This window comes from Pipistrellus kuhlii, unplaced genomic scaffold, assembly GCF_014108245.1.
Source record: "Pipistrellus kuhlii isolate mPipKuh1 unplaced genomic scaffold, mPipKuh1.p scaffold_m20_p_6, whole genome shotgun sequence".
Classification (NCBI taxonomy): Eukaryota; Metazoa; Chordata; class Mammalia; order Chiroptera; family Vespertilionidae; genus Pipistrellus; species Pipistrellus kuhlii.
Genome location: NW_023425562.1, coordinates 79,857,501 through 79,882,299, shown reverse-complemented (window position 1 = coordinate 79,882,299; position 24,799 = coordinate 79,857,501). Strand labels below are relative to the sequence as shown.

Here is a 24,799-nt window from a genome sequence, read left to right as displayed (position 1 = left end):
CTAACTGACTTCTCCACCACTGGGATTCGTGCTGCCGGTTCCGGTGAAAAGGCCCCGCCATCAGGGACTTCCGCAGCCACCGAAAGCGCTGCCCACTCGCCAAACTTTGAGGAAGAGGCGGTGGCCAGAAAAATTCCCAAGCCGCCCACTGGCAGTGAGCCGTGTCCTCCCCTCAGCCTCACCACTGCGGTTTTCCAGCAGGTTTGGGTCCTGACCAGATCAGCTTGTAGGAATGAGGAGATGCACTGTCAGGGCTCAGAGATTCCACAGTGCTTACTAAGCCCACTGCGTGCCTGGCAATGTGCGCTAGGGGCGACGGGGGGAGCCCCCTGATCTCAGCTCTGGGCTGAGATGACGCCACAGGAGAGATCGCCTGGGCTTGGGCCAATCGAGGTTTCTGGTGGCCCATGCTCTACCGAAGGGCCTCCTGCTGCCCCAGGGCCCGGGATCCCAGCGCGCCCCCACCGCCGCCCCCCCACGTCTAGGCCTCGCAGCCCAGTGCGGGTCACTGTTTAAGATACTTGGTTGGATAGAGGAGATGCAGGCAGTATTGCAGGAGAGCGAGCAAGGCCAGTGGCTGAGGATTCGGCCCTTGCTTGTGAGAAGGGAGGAGGGCGAGTAGCCGTTTCCTCCTCTATAGGTGAGGCAGTATCCAGGGCATTCTATGGGCTGCCGGCATTCTATGTTTCCCGTCTTACGCTCCTCTCTCTCGGTTCTCAAAAGCCATCAGGGGGAGTAAAGATAATCTCAGGTTGGTCTGTCTCCTTCCTCATTTCCTTTCCCTCCTTCTTTTCCTTTTTTGAAGGGAAAGGAGAGAAAAGGCATGGAGACAATAGAAGGTGCTGTGTGTCCCTGGATTGGTTGTGAAAAATGATACTATCTCGGAGAAAGCTTGTCTAACACTGTTTCTTTTTTTGGTGTTAATCCTCACTGAGCCGAGGATGCGTCTCCATTGATTGTGAGAGAGAGTAGAAGGGAGGGGAGAGACAGAGAAAGAGAAACATACATGTGAGAGAGACACATGGATTGGCTGCCTCCCGCATGCACCCTGGTCAGGGCCAGGGATCAAGCCTGCAGCCGAGGTATATGCCCTTGACCGCAATGAAATCGGGACCCTTCATTCTGCAGGCTGACACTCTATCCACTGAGTTAATTGGCCAGGGCTATGACTGTGTTTCTTCTACTTCATGAATCTTTAACTTCACCCATGTGCCATCTGTACATCTCTTAAACTTAAAATATTAGAGTGAGCTAATAAAAACAACACGTGCCCCTGAAGCAGCGTTCTGTATGAAACTGCACGTCTGCTGAGTTGTTCTGGCTTTTTCCTTCCTTCCTTCCTCCCTTCCTTCCTCCCTTCCTTCCTCCCTCCCTCCCTCCCTAAACCAAGAGAACAAAGCCTTTAAGTATTCTTAAAAAATATATTTTATTGATTTTTTACAGAGAAGAGGGATAGAGAGTTAGAAACATCCATGAGAGAGAATCATTGATCAGCTGCCTCTTGAACACCCCCTACTGGGGATGTGCCCCGCAACCAAGGTACATGCCCTTGACCGGAATCGAACCCAGGACCTTTCAGCCCGCAGGCTGACACTCTATCCACTGAGTCAAAACGGTTTCGGCGAGTTCTGGCTTTTTCTAATTCGAATGAGAATACATAACTGGGTGGCTCAGTGGGTTGGAGTGTCGTCTCATGCACCAAAGGGTCGTGGGTTTGATTCCCAGTCAGGACACATACCCAGGTTTCAGGTTCAATTCCCCATTGGAACACGTGCGAGAGGCAACTTAGATGTCTCTCACTTTGATGTTTTGGTCTCTCTTTCCCTTCCTCTCTCTCTAGAATCAATAGAGAAGCCTACCCACAGGTGAGGATTTTTAAAAAATTAAAATATATAACTGACCCTAAAAACTGTTCTGTGTACTGCACCTAAAGTCACCCCGGGTGTCCCCGTCGGGTACAATTTTTCCATCTGGTCGGGTAAGGAGGAACCTGAAGCCACTTCAGGAATAGCAGAGAGAGGAATGAAGGCCCACGGGGTACTTACCCCCTCCCCCAGGGTCATTTTTAGGGGTGTCAGGCGAGCGGGGCTCCGTTCTGTGGGTGTGATTTGATTCCCGCTCCCTGGGCCCATTCATCCTGGCAGTGGTGGTCGGCAGGTCAGCGCCGAACCTGCCTCACCTGGGACGTGGCAGGGGATTAGAGTACATCTGTGAGCCACTGGCCCTGCCGCCTCCAGCCCTCCCTTTGGGAACCTGGTGCAGGAGAGAAGCAGCTGGAAATACTCTGCTGGTAACAGACTCCTGCGCCCTTCCCGGGAGTGTTTAAATTCTGAGCCCGAGAGAATTGCACAAGGCACATCTTACTTTCTGTCACCAGATGTCCCTGGCCAGTAGATAAACAGAAGCTGCTCTCCACTCTAAGGAGAAGCCACAGTGAAGGAGGAGCTTGGTGACACTGGCTGGCATACAGCTGGGGGAGGGAGCTGCGGACGAGCCATGAGGAACTCCTCCTGGTCCCCGTGGGTTGCCAGGAGGAGTGCTAAGAGCCTGCGAGCCTCCAGGCAGAGGCTCCAGGCCCAGAGGACACCCAGACTCTGACCCGTGTGCACCCACCGCCTCTCCCATCCAGTAAACAAGCAGCTCATGAGCAATGCATTTGGAAATGGTTCCTAAAACGCTCACTTCCCCTTTCTGCACCCTGGGTGGCTGGAACCTAGAATCACTGGCTGCGGCCTGTTGGCAGCCTCCCACTTTCCTCCGCAGTTATTTCCTCTCCGGGCCGCGGTCATTTCCTCCCTTAGTCATCATGGTTCCAAAATGACCAGCTACGTTTCTGTGGTCACTTCCCTGTTTCCATGATCCTGGAGGCCATGTTGCTTCCAAGAGTTTGCAGCAGACTTAACCGTGGGGTGGGATGGTGCTCTGTTTAGCTTTTTCTAAAGAGTGATTTCTCGAGTACAGACAGTGTTGAGAGAGTAAAGGTTATTATGGGGGGAAGAATAAAGTGCTGTAAGGGACACTTTCCTAACTCTCATGACAAGTTATAAGTGCTGAGAGGGTGAAACTCCTTTGTCCTCTGTGGCATAAAGAACAGTGCCTGGGCCCTGGCTGGCTTGGGTCCCAGGTTTGATTCCAATCAAAGACACATGCCCGGGTTGCAGGTTTCATCCCCAGAGTGGGGAGTATAGGAGGCAGCTGATTGATGATTCTCTCATCATTGATGTTTCTATCTCTCTCTCCCTCTCCCTTCCTCTCTGAAATCAATAAAGAATATATATATATATATATTTTTTTTTTTTTAAGAAGAAGAGGAAGAAGAAGAACAGTGCCTGGCACTGGGTAGGCCCTCACTATCTGTGGAAGGAATATTGTCTTAACAGGAAAGAGAAATAAGGTTGTTAGGGGGGAAACAGTTTCTAAAAAATAAAATAAAAAGGTAGCTTGCACATGTTGTTAAATACATGCTATTTATATCTTCCTTTACTATTGTTTCTGCTTGCATGCCCTGACCAGCTCAAACACCAAACATTTTTTTTCAAAAGAAAGAGCAAGGGTTCCTCTCTATGTCCACTGAGAACAGCCTGGGACCATCCACAATAGACAAGGCAGGCACCTGCACGCCTCCTGATGCCCGTCCCGCTTCTACTCTTTCCTGCCTACAGCCCTCTTGTTGCATAGCAGCCTGAGTAAGCACTCACAAACACAAATCAGACCATGTCATCTCCTGCTTTAAATAGACCAGCGGCTTCCTTTGCCATTAGAATGCACTTCTGAGTTCTTACAAGCTGACCCTGCATGCCGGAAACTTTTTCTCTGGCCACTCTCTCCCCCTGTGTACTCTGCTCCATCGACACTGACCTTGTTATGGATATCTACTCCGCTGAGTCCACTCCTGCCTCAGGGCCTTCACATGTGCTGTTCCCTCTACTTGTTCTTTTTCCCACCTGTCAGGTCTCCAGAGAAGCCCTTTTCTGTCCATCACCTTTATCAGAACACCTTGTTTTATTTTCTTTAAGGCATTTTTCACCACCTGAAAGCACTGTGCTCATTTAGTCTTTTATTGACTTTGTATGTCCCCACTGAATGTCTGCTCTGTGCTGGTCACTCAATCCTCCACACCCAATAACTGTGTGAGGGAATGAGTTGTGTTTTCAAGTTGGGTATTATGCCTGGGATATTCTGCCTTGGGAAGTGGATGAAGGGATGAAGCCATAGGTCCTTGTGACCTTGACTTCAATTGGAAAGGTTCAAATCCAAGGCCACACCTGGCCACAGGGGGAAGGGAGGGGGAAGGTAGGGGCCTTTTCTCAAAAATCTAGGCTCAGTGGAAGTTCAGGCTGGGGCCAGGTAGGGTCAGAGGGCTGAGAGTCATGGAAAACAACTAATAACTAGGAAGTTCCTGCCTCTGGACCGGCTGTGTCGGAAGGGGTACCATCTGCACTTCCTATAACCTCCCATTCCTGCACACACAACCCAGCGATGCAAGGCACTGCTCTAGGCACAGAGATTCAGCACTGACCAGGAAAGCCCAGCATCCCTCATGGAGCTGACTTTCCAAAGGGGAGACAAATCCAGATCCTGATGAGTGAAGGCAAGATGGCGGGCGAGAGAGGAGCACTCTACGCAGGGCCCTGTGGGCCACGGTGAGTTAGTTCTCCACACACGGTCCCACGGACCCTTCTTGGACAAAGACTGACTTTAAAATGTTTTGCTTACCATCTCATAGCTGCTGTAGGTCAAGGGGAGCCTGACAGATCTCCTCCTCACAGATGAGACACCTCAGTCATCCTCCTTCAAGTCCTGGATGTTTGCCCCAGTGAGAGATGTCTACTTTCAAGATCGCCTCTAATGGGGTGTGTGCGTGGACACACACACACACACACACACACACACACACACACACAAATGGGTCACTTTTGAAATGACCAAAAATCCGAAACAAGGACTTCCATACAATAAAGTCACTCATTCACCTTGTATTTTAGACCTAATTTTATAGCATTTCTGCATTGGCATTTAACATGGAAGCCACTGCCTACAGTCCAAGCCTGTGAGTGACAGGTGAGATTTACCCCTTTGCCAGGGGTAATGATGCCTATCTTAGTTGCAGCTGTACCGTTTGAGGCCAGCATTTCCTATCACTAATATCACATTTACTTTCCCATTTTTCCTTTTTTTTTTTTTTTTTTTAAGACAACGAGGGGAAAATACAATAAAAAATTCTACATATCTGCTCCACACTGAGGTGTAAGCTCTGCCGACGTGGAACTGTTGGTTGGCAATAGCAACACCAGGAACAGATGAAGCAGCAGCGTTGCCACCATCCGATGCACACAGTGGGATGCATGTGAGGGTTGCTGTAAAGCCCAAGGCATCACTCCCATAGCACGGCCCCTTTAAGCATTGCATTACTATATAAACAGCAACTGGCCAATGCAGGCATTCACACTAATCAGGTAGCCTGGGTGGTGTGGCTCAGTGATTGAGCACTGACCCATAAACCAAGAGGTTCAATTCCCGGTCAGGGCGCATGCCCGGGTTGTGGGGTCGATCCCCAATAGGGGGATTGGCAAGTCAATGTGCAGGAGGCAGCTAATCAATGATTCTCTCTTATCACTGATGTTTCTAGCTCTCCCTCTCCCCTCTTCTCTTTAAATTAATTAAAAAAAAACATATTAAAAAGAAAAACTAACGAAGCAAATCAATGGTTAAAATGAATGGAACTCTAACATGCACTTTTCATTGCAAAAGGCAAGAAGCTCAACCCTTTTCAGTAACTGCTCATGTCTGTGTAAAGCTTTTAGACACATATTATCTTCTCCATGCTTGGACAGTTGTGCGGGCGCTCCCAGGAAACCATTCCCTGAGGAGGCCCTGGACTAGGATCAAGACTCTACCGCCAAAACCGGTTTGGCTCAGTGGATAGAGCGTCAACCTGGGGACTGAAAGGTCCCAGGTTCGATTTCAGTCAAGGGCATGTACCTTGGTTGCTGGCACATCCTCAGTAGGGGGTGTGCAAGAGGCAGCTGATCGATGATTCTCTCTCATCGATGATTCTAACTCTCTATCCCTCTCCCTTCTTCTCTGTAAAAAATCAATAAACTACATTAAAAAAAAAAAAAAAGACTCTACCATTGGGTGGAGTTGCTGGCGTGAGCTGTCACGTCATGCATCTAAGAAAGACACGGGTTGGCCACTACGACCTGTCGATCAAACCTAGAAGACTGAGCTGAAGGTGGAGAATGAGTTATATTTTTAAAGTGTTTGTTGTGAAAACACAGAATTAAATGCAACAGAGATTGTAGGTGGCCCACAAAGCATAAAATACCACCTGGGCCATTAGGGAAAGTTTGCCAGCTGCTGGTCTGAGTGTCGGGAGAGAGTGAGCTGGTTAAGAGCTGAGTTCTGGGTTCAGTCTGCCTGGTCTGACTCCCTGCATTCGCTCACTATCATGTGGTCTTGGCAAGAGAATGAACCCTACTTCCCTCGTCTGTAAAATGGGGTGAAGAAAAACACCTCCGCTTCCTGAAGATGTGAGGATGTAATGGAACGTGCAGCAGGCCTGGTGGATGGACAGCCAGAAAGTGACAGCTACTACTATCTCTATACTACTCACAATAGAACTTTATGGGGATGCCGGGAGCATCAAATATAAGTTATATGCACACATGCATGTTAATTACAAATTACAAAGTGCTATAGAGATGAGCTAGGCAGAATAGGTGGCACATAAGAAATCTAAATCATAAAACATCTGGGATAGTAAAAAAAATTTATGTTATGAGAAAAATAAAAAGTAGTGGGTTGTTCTTGATTAAGGATGACAGAGAGCTGACAAGCAACACAGCATGTGATCTTGGGAAAACAAACACAGAAACAAATAACAGCCAAAAAAGCCCCAAAGGGTATTTTTTGGAAAATATGAATATGGACTGAAAGTTAGGATGGCATCATTAATTTGATGATAATTTGCCTTGGATGTGACACTGATATTGGAGTTGTGTAGGAGAACGTTTTCAGCAGATGTGGGGAAGTGTCATTATATGTGCAACTTGTTTTCAAATGGTTGACAATGACAGTGTGTGCCAATATCTAAACATCTACATATATAAAAGCCTAACATAAAAGTGTCCCCTCAGGAGTTTGACCGACTAACCCAGAGTTTGATTGCTCGCTTGCTATGACATGCACTGACCACAGAGGGTGGCACTGCTGGCAGCTGGCAGTTGGGGGAGGCCCCGGCTGGCAGCCAGTAGCTGCTAGGGACCCTACCCATGCACGAATTTCATGCACTGGGCCTTTAGTATAAACTAAATGCTGGAATCGGTGAATCTCAGTAAAGGATACACAGGGGTTTGCTAAATTATTATTTTCCCCATTTTCCCAATGGTTAAAAAATTTTCAAAGAAAATAGTTGTGTACAATATTCTAGCTAAGATATTTACATAGGACCTACATAAGAGACGATGTCATGAGTTATTCAGCTATATATTCCACAAATGACACCTAGTTATTAGAATAAGTAACATATATTTAATTCATATGACTCTCCACTTAGTGTTCCATTTTCTTATTTTCCTGTTCTACTTATATTTTTTAAAGGTATAGCAAAGTAACCGTTGAGCTTCACTTTCCTTGTGTCTGAGCAAGTTTATTTTTTTGTAGCCAGTTCTACTCCCGAAATAGTGACTCTTTTTTTGATTCAAGTCCCAGCCTGGAGCTCGGCTCACACAGATCAATACCAAAGGTAACGTGAAGGGAATGGGGGAGCACCCAGGTGGCTGCCCAGGTCTGGGGCAGGAGTACAGGGTCCTCAGGACACTGGGGAGTGACAGTAGTGTGCTCGGGGTCCAGAGAAAGGAGAAGTGGGAGTGAGCTGAGGTCTCACTTGTTCAAGAAGTTTGTTAGAAGGTGGGTAGACTGTGTTATCAACCCCAAAAGCTGATTTCTGCTGGAAAGTACTTTTCATCTGAGTCCAATTGGTAAGAAGCTTGAAGCACCTTCCACACTTAAACCAACACGAAACCTTCCCATCACAAACTTACTGCCACTAGCACACAGAACAAACACCGGTCGCTGCCATTTGTTTGCCCCCTGCCCGTTCAGAAGGCCCCCATCACTCACCTTGGGCGCCCCATCCATGCCGCTCGCTCCTCTCATGTCCGGTGAAACAGCCGCTCTGAGCGCCACAGCTAACACCGCCTGCTCTGGAGGCGGGTTACGCAATGTCACTGCATGCTCCGGGCAGGTTCTCAGAAACGGAATTCTGTGGAGCTGACGGCATGGGAAGTTGTCAAGAAGACTCTCCCAGCAGGCTCCCTTTCTGGAAAGCAGGTACAAGTAAGAGGAAAGGGCTGATGGAGGCAGGACCAGAAATCCTGGCCACCCTCGGTCCTCAGTGCCTGACGTCTCACTTCGCTTGTAAGTAGAGATTGTCATATATTTGCTGTGTGAAACCACAAAAGAAAAAAAACCCACCAACACTCTTCTGCTTTGTAGGTGGAAGTTCCTACTTTGAAAAGCTCGGAGTATGAGCGCACAGCATTCTCATCCCGCAAATGGATCGGCCCACACCACGCAGACCAAGTTCTTTCTGAGATTAGAGGCCACAAGCCCAAGTTTCTGAGATCGGTCAATGTTCCTCCTCCCTGCCCCCAACACTGTTCTGTGATGGCCAAAAGAAAACAAGCCAGGGGACTGCCCTGAAGGACCTTGTCCCCACTATCCTCCCCACTCAGCAGCCCCTTCTCCCTGCCCTGACCCCATGCCCACCTCCTGGTCTCTGTACCCAACACTCGATGGTCACATTTCCTGGGTGCTGGCTGCACCTGGCTATGCTGAGCCTAGAAATAGAATTATATTGTCTCTTAAGTCTCACCAGCCCATCCTTCCACCTCCAACAAGCCTTCTGTGCTCCCTTCCTGCGATGACAGCACTCACTGGCTTGCGGGCTGCTTGTCTCGTGTGTAGTCTCAAGTCTGAGCGCCCGGAAGGAGCTGCCACAAAAATAGCGGGCTGACTTCTGGCTGAGACGATCCATATTTTAAATTGTTATCATTGTTGGAAGCTAACTTCCTGGACCAAGTAACTGTGTTGCTGATGGGAGCTGACAAGGAATGAACAATGACCCTACAGAATGGGGGGGGGGGTCCACAGGCAGGCTGACGTGGGGGTGGGTGGAGAGGGCAGAGATGGGAGAAGGAGGAGTCATTTCGGAAAGGCTTCAGGAGGAAGGCGAGGTGAAAAGCCAGGCGGGCAGGTCTGTTTAGAGGCAGAGCTTGTGCCTGGCTGGGCCACCATGAACATGCAAACCGGAAAAAATGATGGAATTAGCAAGTTCCATTTAAGGACAAGCAGACTCATCTGAAAGAGCAGTGAGTCATGACAGTGGCTGAGGTTATGACATTAGGACTAGTGGAACTTCTTTGATCCTATTCGTCTTACTGATAAGACAGAGTTAGAATAGCATATCATACTGCAATTCAAGTGGCTGGTGACACTTGTAGGACAAAGGACATCTGATGTGTTGGATTAAATGTTGGTGCGTCTTCATCCCTGCTTCCTTCTGGCTCTGGCAGGCGCTGTGCTGGGTACACAGGCAGCATTGAGGAGGAAGAGGTAGCTGAGCCCTCCAGCCAATGTGGAGGGAGGTTCAGGTTTCTGGTGGGAATCCATGAATCCTAAACTCAATGCTTCCCGACATATACACATGGGGGAAAATTCCAGAGTGGAGGGGCTCAGTCCAAATGTCTCTTATCTACAACTCACTATTTTCTAGAACAAAAGTCACATATCCTCATACTTGGGGAGACAGTAAGAGATAGAGATTTGGCCAAAAAACCAAACTGGTTTCTTTAATAAATAAACTGCAAAAGAGGAAAAACAAAAAACAAAACAGAGGTGGAATCTGAAGCTTAATAGACTTAAAAGACATATCAACTTGCAATGAATGGGCCTTAATTGGGTTCTATTCAAAACAATTTATAAGGAAATTTGAACACTGGTACTAGATATGTGATATTAGGTAATTAATGTTACTATTTCAAGGCATAATGAGGCTAGAAATTCTTTTTAAAAAAGGCCTTATCTTTGAGATATATATTGAAATACTTACAGATAAAATACTTCTGAAATTGGCTTCAAAATAATCCAAAGTGAATAGAGGTATAGATAAAACAAGAATGGCAATGAGCTGAAAACTGGGGAGTCCGAGTGATGGGTATATGGAGACTCATTCTTCTATACTGTTGACATTCAATTAAAATAACAGCTTTAGCCCTAACCGGTTTGGCTTAGTGGATAGAGCATCGATTTGTGGACTGAAGGGTCCCAGGTTCTATTCTGGTCAGGGGCATGTTCCTGGTTTTGGGCACATCCCCAGTAGGGGGTGTGCAGGAGACAGCTGATCCATGTTTCTCTCTCATCGAAGTTTCTAACTCTCTATCCCTCTCCCTTCTTCTTTGTAAAAAGTCAATAAAGTATATTACAAAAATAACAGCTTTGTTAAGATACTAGAGGCCTGATGCACGAAAATTTCTTCCCCCAGCTGCTAGCACTGGCTTTTCTCTGGCACCCAAGACCCGGGCTTCCCTCCTTTGGCTGCTGGTAGGCACCGGGACCTGGGCTGACTTCCCCCAAACCACCTGCAAGCACCCAGGATCCTGCTGGCTTCCCTCAGGCCCCGGCTTCATCAGGAAGGATGTCTGGAATACGCCCAGTCTAATTAGCATATTATTCTTTTATTATTATAGATAATTCACATACCACAAAATTCACCCTTTAAGAGAGTACAATTCAGTATATATATATATTTTTTTTGTATATTCACAGGTGTTTAAACCACCACCACTATCCAATTTCAGAACATCACCCCCAAAAGAAATACCATACCCCTTAGCAGTCACTCCTCATTCTCCTGTCCCTGAACCCCTGGCAACCAGTTTCTGTTATATTATTGACTTTTGTATATATTTGAAAAAAGTATAAAAGGATAGACCAGTGTGCCTGAGACTACCCCGTAAAATGACAGAGAGAAAATCTGAACCCAAGTCTCCCAGAAAAGAAAAAAGGCCCACTTCAACCACGCACGTTCTCACGGGCCCCATGACCTTATCAAATTTCTGATACCGGCTCTTCCCAAAACTGAAGGGCTGACTCAAGTTCACCACACAGATCAGAAGGCTCTAATTTGCACGCTCTTTCTTAGGAAAAACCACCTTGACCAAAAAAACAAACCAAAAACAAAACCAAGACACAAAAGAATAGGATTTGGCCCTGAAATTAAACTAACCCCTGCACAGAAACTATGCAGTAGCTTGTGAACGAGAGGGGCTTGACTTCTCAACCTGGTATTTGGTCCTGCTATGTTTTTTCAGAAAGGCCTTACACATTTTGCTATAATCCACTCCTATTTGCTTTTTAAGGCAAGGGAGTCTGTCGTGTGTATAAATATTGCGAGAGCTGATCATTCTAGGAAATTGGCAGGCTCTCGCAACATCCTGCCGATCCAAGGCTGAAACAGCTTGAGTTCAAGAGAACCAAGGTGAGCCTCCAGTGAGGTAATTATTTCCCCTTTTGACAAATTTGCCCGAGAACAGAATTTGTCATTCATTTCTCTTTTCCGAACCTAGTGAGTCTGATAACTTCGATATTCCTCAGGGAATGTGCAGGAAGATTGCTTTTCTTTATGGAACTTGATTTTGAATGCTTCCCACTGCTCCCATGTGGACCTGCAACTCTCAAGCCCATGGAGCAGTGGCAGTGGGACACTGGGCACTTGATACCTGCTTATTACTTTCTTAAATTTTTATTGATGTCAGAGAGGGAGGGAGGGAGATAGAAATATCAATGAGAATCATTGGCTGCCTCGTGCATGCCTCCTACTGGGGAGCAAGTCCACAACCCGGACATGTGCTCTGACCGGAATCAAACCATGACCTCCTGGTTCATAGGTCAACCACTGAGCCACACCAGCTGGGCTCGATACTGCTTATTAAAATACAGTGGACACCAGCTTCAAAGGTGTGGGAGGAAACACCAGACTGCATGGCTTTGAAGCCATCTGATTCACTGGCAGATTTGAACCTTGTGAAGATAAACAAATGGTTATTTTGGTCAAAGAATTGCATAAGCTGCCAACAAATTCACCTACATCCCTTAGTGTAGGGATGAAATAAGGATGACTAAGGCCCATAGCTACCATAATTTCTAGTGGTAACTCACTTTACTAGCCTAAATTTTGATCCCAGAGTTGAGAAAGAAAAGGAATCAGAGCAAGACTTGGAACAAAAAGCAAAGGGATTGCTGTTGGGTATGCAGTGGTCATAGAACTGGAGGAAAGGCTGAACGTCAGCGGGAGAACAAGGAAAACCAGGACAGAAAGCGTTGCCAAGGGCAAAGAGTCCTGCGGGCTGAGGGAGGGGGAAGGACCACTTGGAGAGGGTGCAGGGAAAGGGGCTGCAGAGACAGGCACTGGCCAAGGAGCAAAAGGCAAAGGATAAGAGCTGCAGAAACAGGGCAAAAGCATGAAGTACGAAAGCTACAGAAATCAAAATGTTTCCTAACAGCCGTTTCAGTTGTTCCAATCTACTCGGTCACTTCTTAAGTTTCTTGATCCTCGGTTGAATTTTGATTTCCTTATTTTGGTTCTTCAAACTTACTATCTTGTTCATCTGATAATCAGTCTTTCCAAGTCTGACTGGTTTCTAGCTTCTACCGATTCTCATCACATTGCTGTTTCTCCAACTGTTCTGGAATGTGGCCCTCTGAGTCTTAGAGCTTTACTGGGAGGTTTGAGGCCTGGGGTTCGATGTGTTCTTCCAGAGAATCTGAGCTGGCTTCTGTTGGGTACCTGAGGCCATTACCAACTAGGGTTGCCTTAAATTCCTGGCTTGTTTCTCCCAGTCACACAGGTCGTGTGAATTGTTCCAGCCTTTCTGGACCAACAGCTTGTGGACAGGATTCTGAGAAGACCCTGCGCTGTGCTGACTCCACACCCCTCCCTGCAAACCTAGGCCTGTGCAGTCTCAGAGGAACCCTCCTCCTCCCAGGCAGGGTTTTTGTGAAGTTCTCCCTTTCGCTGAGGAGGGCATCTTTTGGGTTCTGGGCTTTCTTTCTTTTTTTTAAAAAAATATGTTTTATTGATTTTTTTACAAAGAGGAAGAGAGAGGGACATAGAGTTAGAAACATCGATGAGAATCATCAATCAGCTGCCTCTTGCACACGCCCCCACTGAGGATGTGCCCGCAACCAACGTACATGCCTTTGACTGGAATCAAACCCGGGACCTCCCAGTCCGCAGGCCGACGCTCTACTCACTGAGCCAAACCAGTTTTGGCATGGGTTTTCTTTCTTGATCAAAGTTCCTACCCTGTTAAGACTCAGAGCTCAGGAATTAGGCTATGAGGGCTTAACAAATATCCTTGGTGTAACTGACAGGGTGCTGTCCTGTTAACCTCCTGGCTTTGTGCATTCTGGTTGTTTTTGCCCTAAGAATCCCTTGTTTTCTTCTATCTCAGCTATCTATTTATAGCTTAAAAATAAAGTCTGTCCAGGGTTTGTTTCAAAAAAGTTCTTAAGAGTGCCTGGTCTTTCATTATTTTCAGGGACAGAAGTCTCCCCTTCAAAGTACATGTCTTATGTCTTCCCTCTCCCCATCTGTTTATGTCATGACTAGAGCCTGGTGCATGAGATTCATGCATGGGTATGGTCCCTAGGCCTGTCTGGCGATCAGGGATTATCAGGTTCCCTGCCTCCTCCCCTTCCCTCACCACCCGTGCCACTGCACAGTCTCCCCCCCCCCTCTCCTAGCTTCCTCAGTGCCCCACCACAACCACTTGTCTCCCACCATGTTCCGCATCGCCCTCTGGTGGTCAGTGCATGTCACAGCGAGAGATCGAACTCCCATTCTCTGGGTCGAATTCCCGAGGGAACACTTTACAAAATAGTCTTTTATGTATATATTAGTGGCCCAGTGCATGAAATTTGTGCACGGGGTGAGTGTCCCTCACCCCAGCATACATCCTCTCCAATCTGGGACCCCTGTGGGATCGAGCTAAACTGGAATTGGACAACCCTCTCGTAATCTGGGACTGCTGGCTCCTAACTGCTCACCTGCCTGCCTGCTTGATCACTCCTAACCAGTTTGCCTGCTGGCCTGCTCACCCCCAACTGGTCCCCCCCCCCCCCCCCCAGCCTGATCACCCCCAACTGCCCTCCACCCCCCAGTCCCCAGCCTGATCACCCCTAACAGCCTCTGCCCTGGCTCCGCCACCATGGCTTTGTCTGGATGGATGCCTGGAAGGTATCATGGTCTAATTAGCATATTACCCTTTTATTAGTATAGATAGGATATGACATACTGCCATAACTATATGCACCAGTATTACTATGAGAATACATACTTCATGCAATAGGAAGGCATCTAATACATTACATTGTATATGCTGTCAGTAGTAAGAAATACTGTATTTGTAGCAATAGTATATACCCTGTGACTTCCCTTCCTGATTTGGGAATGGTTCCCCAGTTCTTTGAATGTTTCCTGGCCCCTATTGTATTTTTTTGTCATTCAGTGTAACTTTATTTACTGTTTATTGCACATGATTTGAAATCTTTAATTTCTAACCACCAAAGATTCAAAGGACTATTTTCTCCATGAACTTTAACATTAACATCAGTGAATTCATGTATTCATGTGTATTCATTGTAAACATCTGAATTATTCACATTGTCATAGATCCTGAACTCATAAGCATGGACCATGCACTGGCTGGCAGCAAGCCAGGAAGCCACTCTGCAGCAAACAGATACTCTGCATAATAAGGAGAGAAGTCATAGCACAACATTTAATGTCCAACCGGAGTCACCTCAGAATGTTATATATATTGACTTCCTAATTCATATAGTATTGGGAACTCAACTGCTTGCTTGGTGAAGGGTTGGCCTGGTTTCAGGATTATTCCTGAAAAAATTAAAGGAGGGGAGGCACTCAATTTTTCTTCTTGGTTGCTTGCTCCTCCCCAGCACCTTCATCCTTCTCATCCTCAGCTTCTTGGGCATCTTCTCCTTCACCTTCCTCCTTTTCATCCTCAAATTCTTCCTTGGCACTTTCTTCCTCTTTCTCTCCTTCCTCTTCATCAGCCAGTTCCTTCTCCTTCTCCTCCTCTTCAGATTCTCTTTTAGGTTCCTCAGCTTTTACAGCCTCAACGGTCTCCTCCACCTCTATCTGCTCCTCCTGGATATGGCTGGTGTATTAAGAAGGGAAGGAGCAAAGTAGGAGCTAGTCTGTAACCACTGTAGGCAGATCCACCAAAGATCTGGGAACTCTGGGAGTAGCTGCTGGCTATGCTTCCAACGCTGGTGAAACTGAGCTGGGTCTCCTCACCTTCCAAGAGTTTCCTGTCAGCTGCAATGTCAATGTCCAAAGCCATCTTCACATTGAGGAGGTCCTGGCATTCTTTTAAATATCATACAATTTCACCCTTTGTAGTTCTCAACTCATTTTCTAATTTGTTCATTGTGTCCTGCATAGCACTAACGTTGGAGTTCTGTTTATCTTCCAGCTCTCGCAGCTGCTTTCCCAGAGCTTTGTTCATGTCCGCATGCTTTAATCTCTAGGGTCTTGGCCTTGAGCAGGCGGCTGCTTTCAGACAGCTTGTCCTTGGAGGTGCGCACCTCATAGGTGTTCTTGGCAGTGCTCTCCATCAGCATGGTGAAGCAGCTCTTGAACCATTCTTTTGCATTCTGCATGTTCTTGGCAGCCAGCTTCTTGTATTGGGTGCAGATGTCCTTGAGCACAGCAAGGTTGAACTTGGAGAACATGGCCTTCTCCACAAAATCTGAGCATACTGGATCTGTGCCTGCAGCTTGGTGATCTCTTCATGCACCTTTTTCAGAAAGGCGATTTAGTCTCTCAGGTTGTCGTTGTGCTATTCCAGCTCAGCTCCAGCGAGAGCCGCCTCATCTGCACCTTTGCGTGCTTCCATCAGCCAGCTCTCTGCATCATCATGGTTCAGCACCTCTTCCTGGTAGCATGCCTGCAGGTTGCTCCCAGTCCCTTCCAAGCCCTGGTGCCTGCTAACTGCTCACTGCCCTCTCCTAGCCAGGGCTGAGGCTGGGTGGGCTGGGGCACAGGCATCCCATTTTCATTAAAATGTTCAACCCTGGCCTGCTCCACTGGTGTCTGCAGGCGGCCTGGTGGCAGACAGCAATTCCAGACACTGGCCATCACCCTCTGCCCGGTGCCATGCACTGCCCGCCCGGCCTGCCCAGATACCAATCACTGATTGGACTCTGCAGGTGGTGTCAGGCACAGCCCGCCACTCCTGCATATGCCATCTTTGTTGGCTTAATTTGCATCACTTCTGATTGGCTGTGGGCATAGCAGAGATATGGTCAATTAGCATTTTCTCTTTTATTAGTGTAGATGTAACTAGAGGCCTGGTGCACAAAAAATTCATGCACTGGAGGGGGTGGGGGGGATTGTTCTCTTAGCCTGGCCTACACCCTCTCACAGTCCAGGATCTCTTGGGGGATGTCCACCTGCCGGCTTAGGCCCATTTCCTGTGAGAGGGATGTCTGACGGTCTAAGCCAGCAGTCAAGACATCCTTCTCACAATTCAGAAGCCCTCTCCTTAGTGCTGCCTCAGAGGCAGGAGAGGCTCCTGCCACCACTGCTGGGCTTGCCCGGCTTCTGACTGAGCAGTGCTCCCCTGTGGGAGTGCACTGACCACCAGAGGGCAGTTCCTGTGTTGACCATCTGGCCCCCTGGTGGTCAGTGTTTGTCACATCAACTGTCATTCTACCTTTCAGTCAATTTGCATATTACCCTTTTATTATACAGAACTGAGGGCCAATGTGTGAAGATTCGTGCAAGAACAGGCCCTCCTTCCTCTGGTTGTTGGCACCTGGGACCTGGGCCTCACTCTGGCCACTGCCTCCCACCTTCACACGCTGCCCAGAGGCCCGGAGTGGCCGGGGTGGGGCGGAACGCCTGTACGTTGTTGCCATGCCGCCGCCATCTTTGTCACGTCAATTTGCACATTCCCTCATTGGCTGTGGGCGCCATATTCTTTATGAAGTGACGGTCAATTTGCATATTCCATCTTTATTAGATAAGCTAATAGAAAACGAGTTTATAAAAGAAGCTTCCCTGACTCAAGTGCACATTGGGGATGTTCTGATGAAGCTCTTTCATCACAGAAAAGGAAGCTGAGGCCTCAAAGAGGAAAGGCTGCCTTCCTATCTTATCTCCCCTCTCTCCCCAGGCTACCCTCCTACCTAGCATGTCAACTCCCCCTCCCTACCTCCCCCCCCCCCCCCACACACACACAACAAGGGAAACCAACGCTTAAGGCAAAAGGCAGGTTTTTCTGAATGACCTAAATAAGTGAAATTATACCCAAGTTTTCAAATTCATAGAGTGGAAGAGCAAAGATACACAGCTAAAGATGATTAAACTACAAAAACCTGACTTCCAGAACAAAGCACTAAAGAGTGAAGAGTAACAGCTCAAAGCCATGACAAAAACATTTAAAGCAAGCAAGCTCCGAAAAAATGAATTAGCTTTAAATTATCATTATATACAAAAAGTTTATTTTAAAAATCACATGTCTTTAAAAAATAACATAGTTTTAAATTCTTATCCTGACTGGGTATTATTCACCATTTGAATGCCAGGGTAGTGTGGTACAATTAATTATGTGCAGACACCAAATTTATGAAATACTCATGGCATTTATACCAGTTCAAAACAAGGTAATTTTTAAATGAAAAAACAAAACAAAACAAAACAAAACAACTCAGGTTAGAAAGTTCATTTTGGAAACACACAAAAGTATCTTGATCTTGTAAACAGAAGTCCTGAAACTACAGATCCATTGCTGAGACTATTCCAAAAACTGGAAAAAGTGGGTATTAGTATTTTAATTCACGAACAGTTAAAAGGATCCGGCAGGACTTACATGAGGAGTGCAGAGTGGGCATCCCAGTGCTTGTGCCAGAGCAGAACAATGCGGAAACGCCAACCTCTTCTTCAGTTTCACAGGTTGGAAGCAAAAGAAAAGCCAGAAAAGCAAGTGGGAAGCCATGTTTGGTGATTTTTTTGGTAGAACTGGTTATCTTTGTTCCTAGTCAACTGGTATCTTTTAATCTTACAAAAGCAGCACCGTTTGATGTCCTAGTTAAAATACCAGGGAATCAGGACATAAAATAAAGTTTACTTACTATGCAGCACAAAATATAGGTCTTTGTAAATCTGAACAAAAAACTGTGATTTTACTCGTTAAGAAAGCTTAAAATCGTTTTATAAAGAATTAAAATGATCCTTAAGGATGACTAAAGCAGGATTTTTATGCAATAAACATCAGATTTTAAAATTCCTGTAACATAAGACAATTACATTACTCTATTTCACATTTTTTACCTACTACTCCCAGGTTATATTTTTAGGTGCTCCCACCCAGATCATGAGGTATTTGTATTTGGGGAAAAATATAAACCGAAGATATCTTAGTGAGGGGAGTTTGGGCTCTTTGACCCAGCTAGTGCTCAACACAGAGAAATATTGGTACCCACTAAAAAACTTAAAAAAAAATAAAAAAAATAAAAGAAAAGTTGTATCAGTCAGTTAATTGCAAAAATCTTCTGAGAACACAGTTGCCTTGTGCATCCACGATGAGTAGTTAAGGTTCAGGCTGAAAAATAAGATTTAAAGTTACATAAGAACAAAGCCTAACAATATTGACCATTCATGAAGACAAGCAACACCTGAGGGCAGTGGTTGGACCACCTAACTCCAATTAGATTGGACATAATCTCCAAATCTATGCTTCCCCTCAAATGGCGTCATCTGATGGGAAATGCATTTACTGAAGATGAGCACTGCAGGCATGAAAGGTAATGTGGGAGGTCTGATGGAAGATGTTCCTGAAAACTGGCCATTATGTTATTGAAGTGAAAATGTGTAACAGTAAAGTTGCAGGTCTGAGCTTTATTATCAGGACGTCATTTCAGAGAATTGATTCTCTAAAGTGGTTTAATAGGGCACGAAACTCCATTCTCAGGGTATGCCTACTTATCTGTCCAAAGGCATTTTGAAAGGAAAACACAGAGATGTGGAACAGGCACAGAAGATGACAAAAGAGCCCAATGAGAATTCCTTAGGACAGATCCACCTGAGATCTGGAAAGCACTTTAATACTCTACCCTTCTTCAAAAGATCAAGTTCAGAGAAATGGCAAGTCCTGTATTTACAAAACCGATGAAAATCACACTGTAATAATCAGTGAGTGCAGAGCAGGGGTCTGCGTTTCCCACTTTTTCCACCATGATTCCACATCAAGGTAAAAAAAGACCCTTTTGTACAAATCCAAGAAGGGTGTAGAGTTGGCAGCCCAACTGCCAAAGGTGGTACCATGACTTTCTACTGAGGCTGGCTGACGGGACACAGGGGAGGGAGGGAAGGGTCCTCTAGGAAAGAACCCTATTTAAGACGGGGGCTCTAGTCTGTGGTTGACCTTCGGTACCAGAACCTGGCCCTGAAGTCATCGCTGCAGGTCATGAAGCCGGGGTTGGTGGGCGAGTGCACGATGCAGCGCACGATGTTGTTGTGGCCCAGGGACAGCAGGTTTCGGCGCTCAGCTGTGCGCGAGTCCCAGCAGCACAGGCTGATGGTCCTCTCGTCTGGCAGCAGCACGTAGTCCTCTGTATGGTTGAAGACAGCCTGTGTCCGGTGCACCTGCCGCCCGCTCAAGCCAGCACCTGCGCACAGACCGAGAGGGTAAGGACCAGGGTAGCTTTACAAGTTCACACCTTAGACCACATGTGTCAAACACAAGGCCCGCGGGCCAAATCCGTCCCGCCAGGCCTTACAATGTGGCCCGCACCGCGCTGTCATCACTGCACTCGCTGCGTTTCCATCTCAATGACAGTTTATGACTGTTCAGTAAACCATTCGGCCAGCGATTTAGGCTGGATTTTAGATTTTGGCCCCTTCTCTGATTGAGTTCGACACCCCTACCTTAGACCCTCTGTTCTACTTTGGCTATTAATCCCATAGCTATAAAAAGAACATTTTAAAATTGCTGAAGTATTACACATCTATTGTGCAATTTTGGGAACTCTAAAGTATGAAAGAAAGAATCACTTCTGGGCCTAATCCCTTAGGCAACTGTTAACTGTGATGCACTCTGAGGTACAAAAACCTTTTAAAAAACAATACAAACTGGTGCCACATCATATGTCTTTAAACCAACTTTCTGTTGGATACATTTTCCATCTTTTTTACTGTCTGCAAAGTATCCCATCGTTTAGAAACATCATTATTTAGTTCTTTTCCCATTTAGTCTGTATCCAATGGTAAGCAATGTGGTGATAAACGTTCTTTGTTCAGAACACATTACTTTCTTAGAATTAAATTCCTAGGACTAGAATTACTGGGATATAGGAACATCTGTTCTCCAAAAGAAAGATTTACACTTTTTTATGACCATGAAAAAGATATATTTTGTTTAAACTGCTATATCAAGTATAAAAAATAAAAACTGCCTGATAACTTTACACCCATAGTCAATATTTTGCTTATTTTCCTTCCCACATATCTGTGTTGTACTCATTTGAAATTATATAAACCAGAGCACACGTCATATGCTGTTTTTATCCCAGTGTCAGTAGTGGAGATCATATAAAAAGGGAAGACAGCGTAATGAATAACAATACAAACTTTGGTGTCTCAGCTGGTCAACACTTGTTATTGATGTGACCTTGAACAAATTACTTCCCTCCATCTTAATTCTCTTGTTTCATGGGGATCATTACAGCAGCACCCCCAACACTGCTGTGGGGATTAAACGAGGGAGAACCTGTTTACTCGAGGATTCTGGTGGACATTCATGCTGACTCTAACTTTCCACCACTCCAGACAATGCTGGGTGGACATCTTTATGTGTGCTTGTGCATGCTGCCTAACTATCTTTGTAGGCTGAATTTCTAAGAGTGAGTATAGAGGGTCAAAAGATGCAGGGTGGGGCAAAAGTGGGTTTACAGTTGTAAGTACAAGTGCAATAATTATTACTATATTACTTTTCATATGAACCATTGTAAACCTACTTTTTGCCTCACCCTGTATATATATTTAAAATTTTGATTTGTGACACCAAACTGCCCTTCAGAAATCTTTTACTGATACTCTTGACAATGTATTTACTGAAATGTTTATCACTACTAGATAATACCAACCTTTTAAATTCTTGAAATCTGATGAGCACAAAATGATGCCTCCCTTTTCATTTCTTAGGTTTTCAGTGAGGTTGGTCATTTATTTTTTGTGTTCACTGACCAATGTCTAACATGTGTCTATTATATATGCTATGACTATTTCCCCTCTAACCCAGCATTTTTATTTTGTTTACAGAGTTTTCAACTAACTTTTAACATCAAAACTTCTCATATATAATTGGTAGTTTTCTCTTTTCCTTCATTATTTTAAGACTAGAGGCCCAATGCACATTGAATTTCGTGCAGGAGTAGGCCTTCCTTCCCCCGGCTGCTGGCACCCGGGACCTGGGTTTCCCTTGCAGCCCTGGCTTAGTCTGGGAGGACATCTGGTCTAATTGGCATATTCTTCTTCTATTATTATAGATAATTCTAACTAAACATTAAAACGGGAAACAGATCTAAATTTGCTGACACAAAGGGTCTGTGAATTAGGAAAACTGAAATTTTCATATAAATTCAGTATAACCTTATTTAAAATCATCTCCCAACTGCCCACCAAAACCAACCATAAAACATTTCGAACATTCATTAAAAAAACCCCAAATATAATAAATTTTTGTCAGCAGTCTGGTGTACTTTCTCAAGGGGGAGGAGCTTTTACCATTTTTCTTTAAGATTTTAAAAATTGATTTCAGAGAGGAAGGGAGAGGGAGAGAGACAGAAATATCAATAATGAGAAAGAATCATGGATTGGCTGCCTCCTGCATGCCCCTCTACCAAGGATCGAGCCCAAAACCTGGGCATGTGCCCTGACCAGGAATCGAACAGTGACCTCCTGGCTCATAGGTTCAACGCTCAAGTACTGAGCCAAGCCAGCAGGGCAGTTTTCCCATTTTTACTTGGTCACTGTTATACCTCCCTTTTGCAGCACACACAGTCTTTTCATAGAATAATCAAATATCTTTCAAACAAGCTTAATACAACAGTAAGTGCTCAATGTTTCCCAACACTTGCTAGTTGTACCAGAAGCCAGAAAGACAGCAGGAAGCAAGCTCAGGTTTCAAGGAGCTAAATCTACAGTAGACTATGCTGCCCCCTAGTGGTTAAGATCTCACCAACTCTTCAATTTTCTCTGCAATGCTAACACCATAGCAGAACCCCTTTCAACAATTTTGGGAGCTCTTAGGTTAGTCATGCAATTTCAGCACATGACACAAGCACTTCACAGAAGAAACTAACTGAAGTTTACTGGAGGTGTTCTACCACACAACAGCCTTTGCTTCTACAGGAACAGGAAATGAAACACAATATTTTAACTACACTCACTATAAATGGTTAGACTTGAACAGACTACTGTGAAAGGATAAATTTAAATCTCATCACAGAGCTCACAGCCACAACTGTTACCAATTAGAGGCCTACATGAATTAATGAGAAGCGGAAGAACAATTTTTTCTGTCTGAAGCACCCATTTTGTATCTAGCTTCAATTTACAACACTTGTGGTCTCCCTTGGGGGCTACCTCTGTTCACTTAGGAATGAGCCAAGATCTTCCCTCTCAGCCTTCTTTGTCCTTAGTGTGTACACTTAGGGAGGCTTTTCTCTGGACTGCAGAGAAGGCAGGCGGTCAGCCTGCAAAGAGACCACCAGTTCTCAAATGCTACCTGCATGGAATCAGATCTAGTTAAACTATAATGTATTGAAAAAAGCAAAGGTAAGAAACGAGGGCTCTATTTCCAGGTCTGCCACTTACTAACTGTAGGGTTGGCTAAATGACTTGGCCCTACCTAGTTTAAGCCTTGGTTTCCCTTATCTGAAACTGTCAAATGATGACAAAGTGTTCAATAATATCAATTTCTCACATACCTGTGTATCTGACCAGCGTCCGTCCTGTTGATATTTCCCAAAGTTTAGCTACAGAGTCTTTTCCACTTGAAAGAATGTATTTGGAATTTTTGGAAAAGATGGCAGAACAAACTTCAGCACCATCATGTGCTTTCTCAAAAGTTGTGATGCACCGATTCGAGACACCATCCCACAGCTTGATGCAGCCATCCTTGCTGCCAGTCACATACATGTTGGCACTAGGGTTGTAATTAACAGAGCATATGGCATCGGTGTGTTGATCTTGAGGATTGCAAGAGACAAAACATTGAAATGTGTTGATATCATAAAGTCGAAGAGTAGGATGCTGAGTCCCCACAAGTATAAAGTCTCCGGAAGGGTGAAAAGAGATGGAGCGTAACATTTCAGCTTCCTGTTAGGACAGAGACATTAACATTAAGTGACCAACTATGGGACAATTGTTTCCAGAGGAAATGTGGAAAATATTTGGATGATGCAAAGAATCCATTAAACAATGAGTCAGGTATGAGAAAGAACAAATTACTTCAAGGTAACAAATGTGACTTTCAGCAAATACCTGACAGTTTTAACTGAGTAACTTTATTACCATAAGTGACTTTAATGAAGTGACTGTTTTGTTTTCAAATGGATCTGCAACCTTTAGAGTGCAATAGGACTCTGAATCCTTACTGAACTGACCTGTTGCAGTGCCAACATGCCAGAGGATGTGGGCACATGACAACAGGTGAACCACGTGCCCATGGAATCTGAGCCACATGCCACCTGTGGCATACATCCTTGTTGCTGTACTTTTATGTATGATTTCTAAGACTACTTCTAAAAAGAGAATAGCTATACAACAGCTCACTGTATTTAAAACATTCCTAACCTGAATGTACTTGAATGCTCTTTTCGCAGATGGTTTAGAATAATCAAATAACTTAAGAGTGTAATCCCTTGAGCCAGAGGCAAGGATCTGTTCCGTTGGGTGGAAAGCAAGACATGTGACTTCGTCCACGTGGTCATAGAGAGTCCGGATCACTGGGTGGTTTTCCATATTCTGTTGTGCAGTCTCATTCATCATAACCTAGACCAATAAGATAAGGAGATACGCAAAGTGTAAGATCTAACTCCCAGAGCACTCTGCTACTATGCTTAGCAAAGCTGGTTTAAATTACTCTCCTTCTCCCAGGAGGGAACAAAGGCAGGTAGGCAGTGTTACAGGGGTTTTTACCTCTATTGGCATGGCACTTTTGGCCAACATCCTTTCTGTGTCGAGTATCTTTATGGAGGCGTCAGCAGACCCAGTAGCTATTAATTGCCCATCTCTACTATAGGTAGCTACTCGGCATGGTCCTTTATGGGATGTGACATAGCAGGTTTCATACTCTGAAGCCTCTGGGGACATGGTCTGGACATCTGCATCGAACTCCAGGTCAATGCCCGTGCCTGGGGCAACTGTATCAGAACGACCAATTGCATACTGAACTGCAGTATCATCATTTTCCATTCCTGAAAGGAATAAAAATTAAGGGCATGAAAAATATTATTTTAAAAGGCCAAGACAGGCCCTACCTGAGTAGCTCAGTTTGTTAAGTGTTGCCCAATATATCAAGGTTGCGGGTTCAATCCCCCATCAGGGCACAAACAAGTATCAACCAATGAATGCATAAATAAGTGAAACAACAAATCAATGGTTCTTTCTCCTTAAAAAAATAAGGCCCAAAGTTTAGGATCT

At 45.4% G+C, this 24,799-nt stretch overlaps 3 protein-coding genes and 1 pseudogene across 10 annotated transcripts in view; 1 reads left to right on the top strand and 3 right to left on the bottom strand.

Annotated features, from left to right (window-relative positions):
* The window catches only part of CASS4 (Cas scaffold protein family member 4), a 32,624-nt gene extending 23,141 nt beyond the window's left edge, over positions 1-9,483 (bottom strand). The window contains exons 1-2 of one of the 2 annotated variants that reach the window (XM_045574549.1): positions 8,879-9,483; positions 8,125-8,323 (exon numbers count right to left, since the gene is read on the bottom strand). In XM_045574549.1, the coding sequence (XP_045430505.1) occupies positions 8,125-8,160 (36 nt within the window). In that variant the 5' untranslated portion in view covers positions 8,161-8,323; positions 8,879-9,483. Of the gene's footprint in view, positions 1-8,124; positions 8,611-8,878 lie in introns of those variants that run through there. The other variant, XM_036417576.2, reaches the window with a different exon arrangement.
* A 4,484-nt stretch (positions 9,484-13,967) lies between these two features.
* The window catches only part of AURKA (aurora kinase A), a 27,390-nt gene continuing 16,558 nt past the window's right edge, over positions 13,968-24,799 (top strand). For both annotated transcript variants that reach the window (XM_036417591.2, XM_036417587.2), the window contains exons 1-2: positions 13,968-13,972; positions 15,910-15,917. The gene's annotated coding sequence lies outside the window, so the exon portion shown is untranslated. The remainder of the gene's footprint in view (positions 13,973-15,909; positions 15,918-24,799) is intronic.
* LOC123651572 lies at positions 14,830-17,010 on the bottom strand (annotated as a pseudogene).
* The window catches only part of CSTF1 (cleavage stimulation factor subunit 1), a 10,509-nt gene continuing 3,282 nt past the window's right edge, over positions 17,573-24,799 (bottom strand). For 4 of the 6 annotated variants that reach the window (XM_036417580.2, XM_036417578.2, XM_036417579.2 and 1 more), the window contains exons 3-6: positions 24,296-24,573; positions 23,951-24,148; positions 23,083-23,473; positions 17,780-19,761 (exon numbers count right to left, since the gene is read on the bottom strand). In XM_036417580.2, coding sequence (XP_036273473.1) covers positions 19,502-19,761; positions 23,083-23,473; positions 23,951-24,148; positions 24,296-24,573 — 1,127 coding nt within the window. In that variant the 3' untranslated portion in view covers positions 17,780-19,501. Of the gene's footprint in view, positions 19,762-23,082; positions 23,474-23,950; positions 24,149-24,295; positions 24,574-24,799 lie in introns of all 6 variants that reach the window. The other 2 variants (XM_045574733.1, XM_036417583.2) reach the window with 2 other exon arrangements.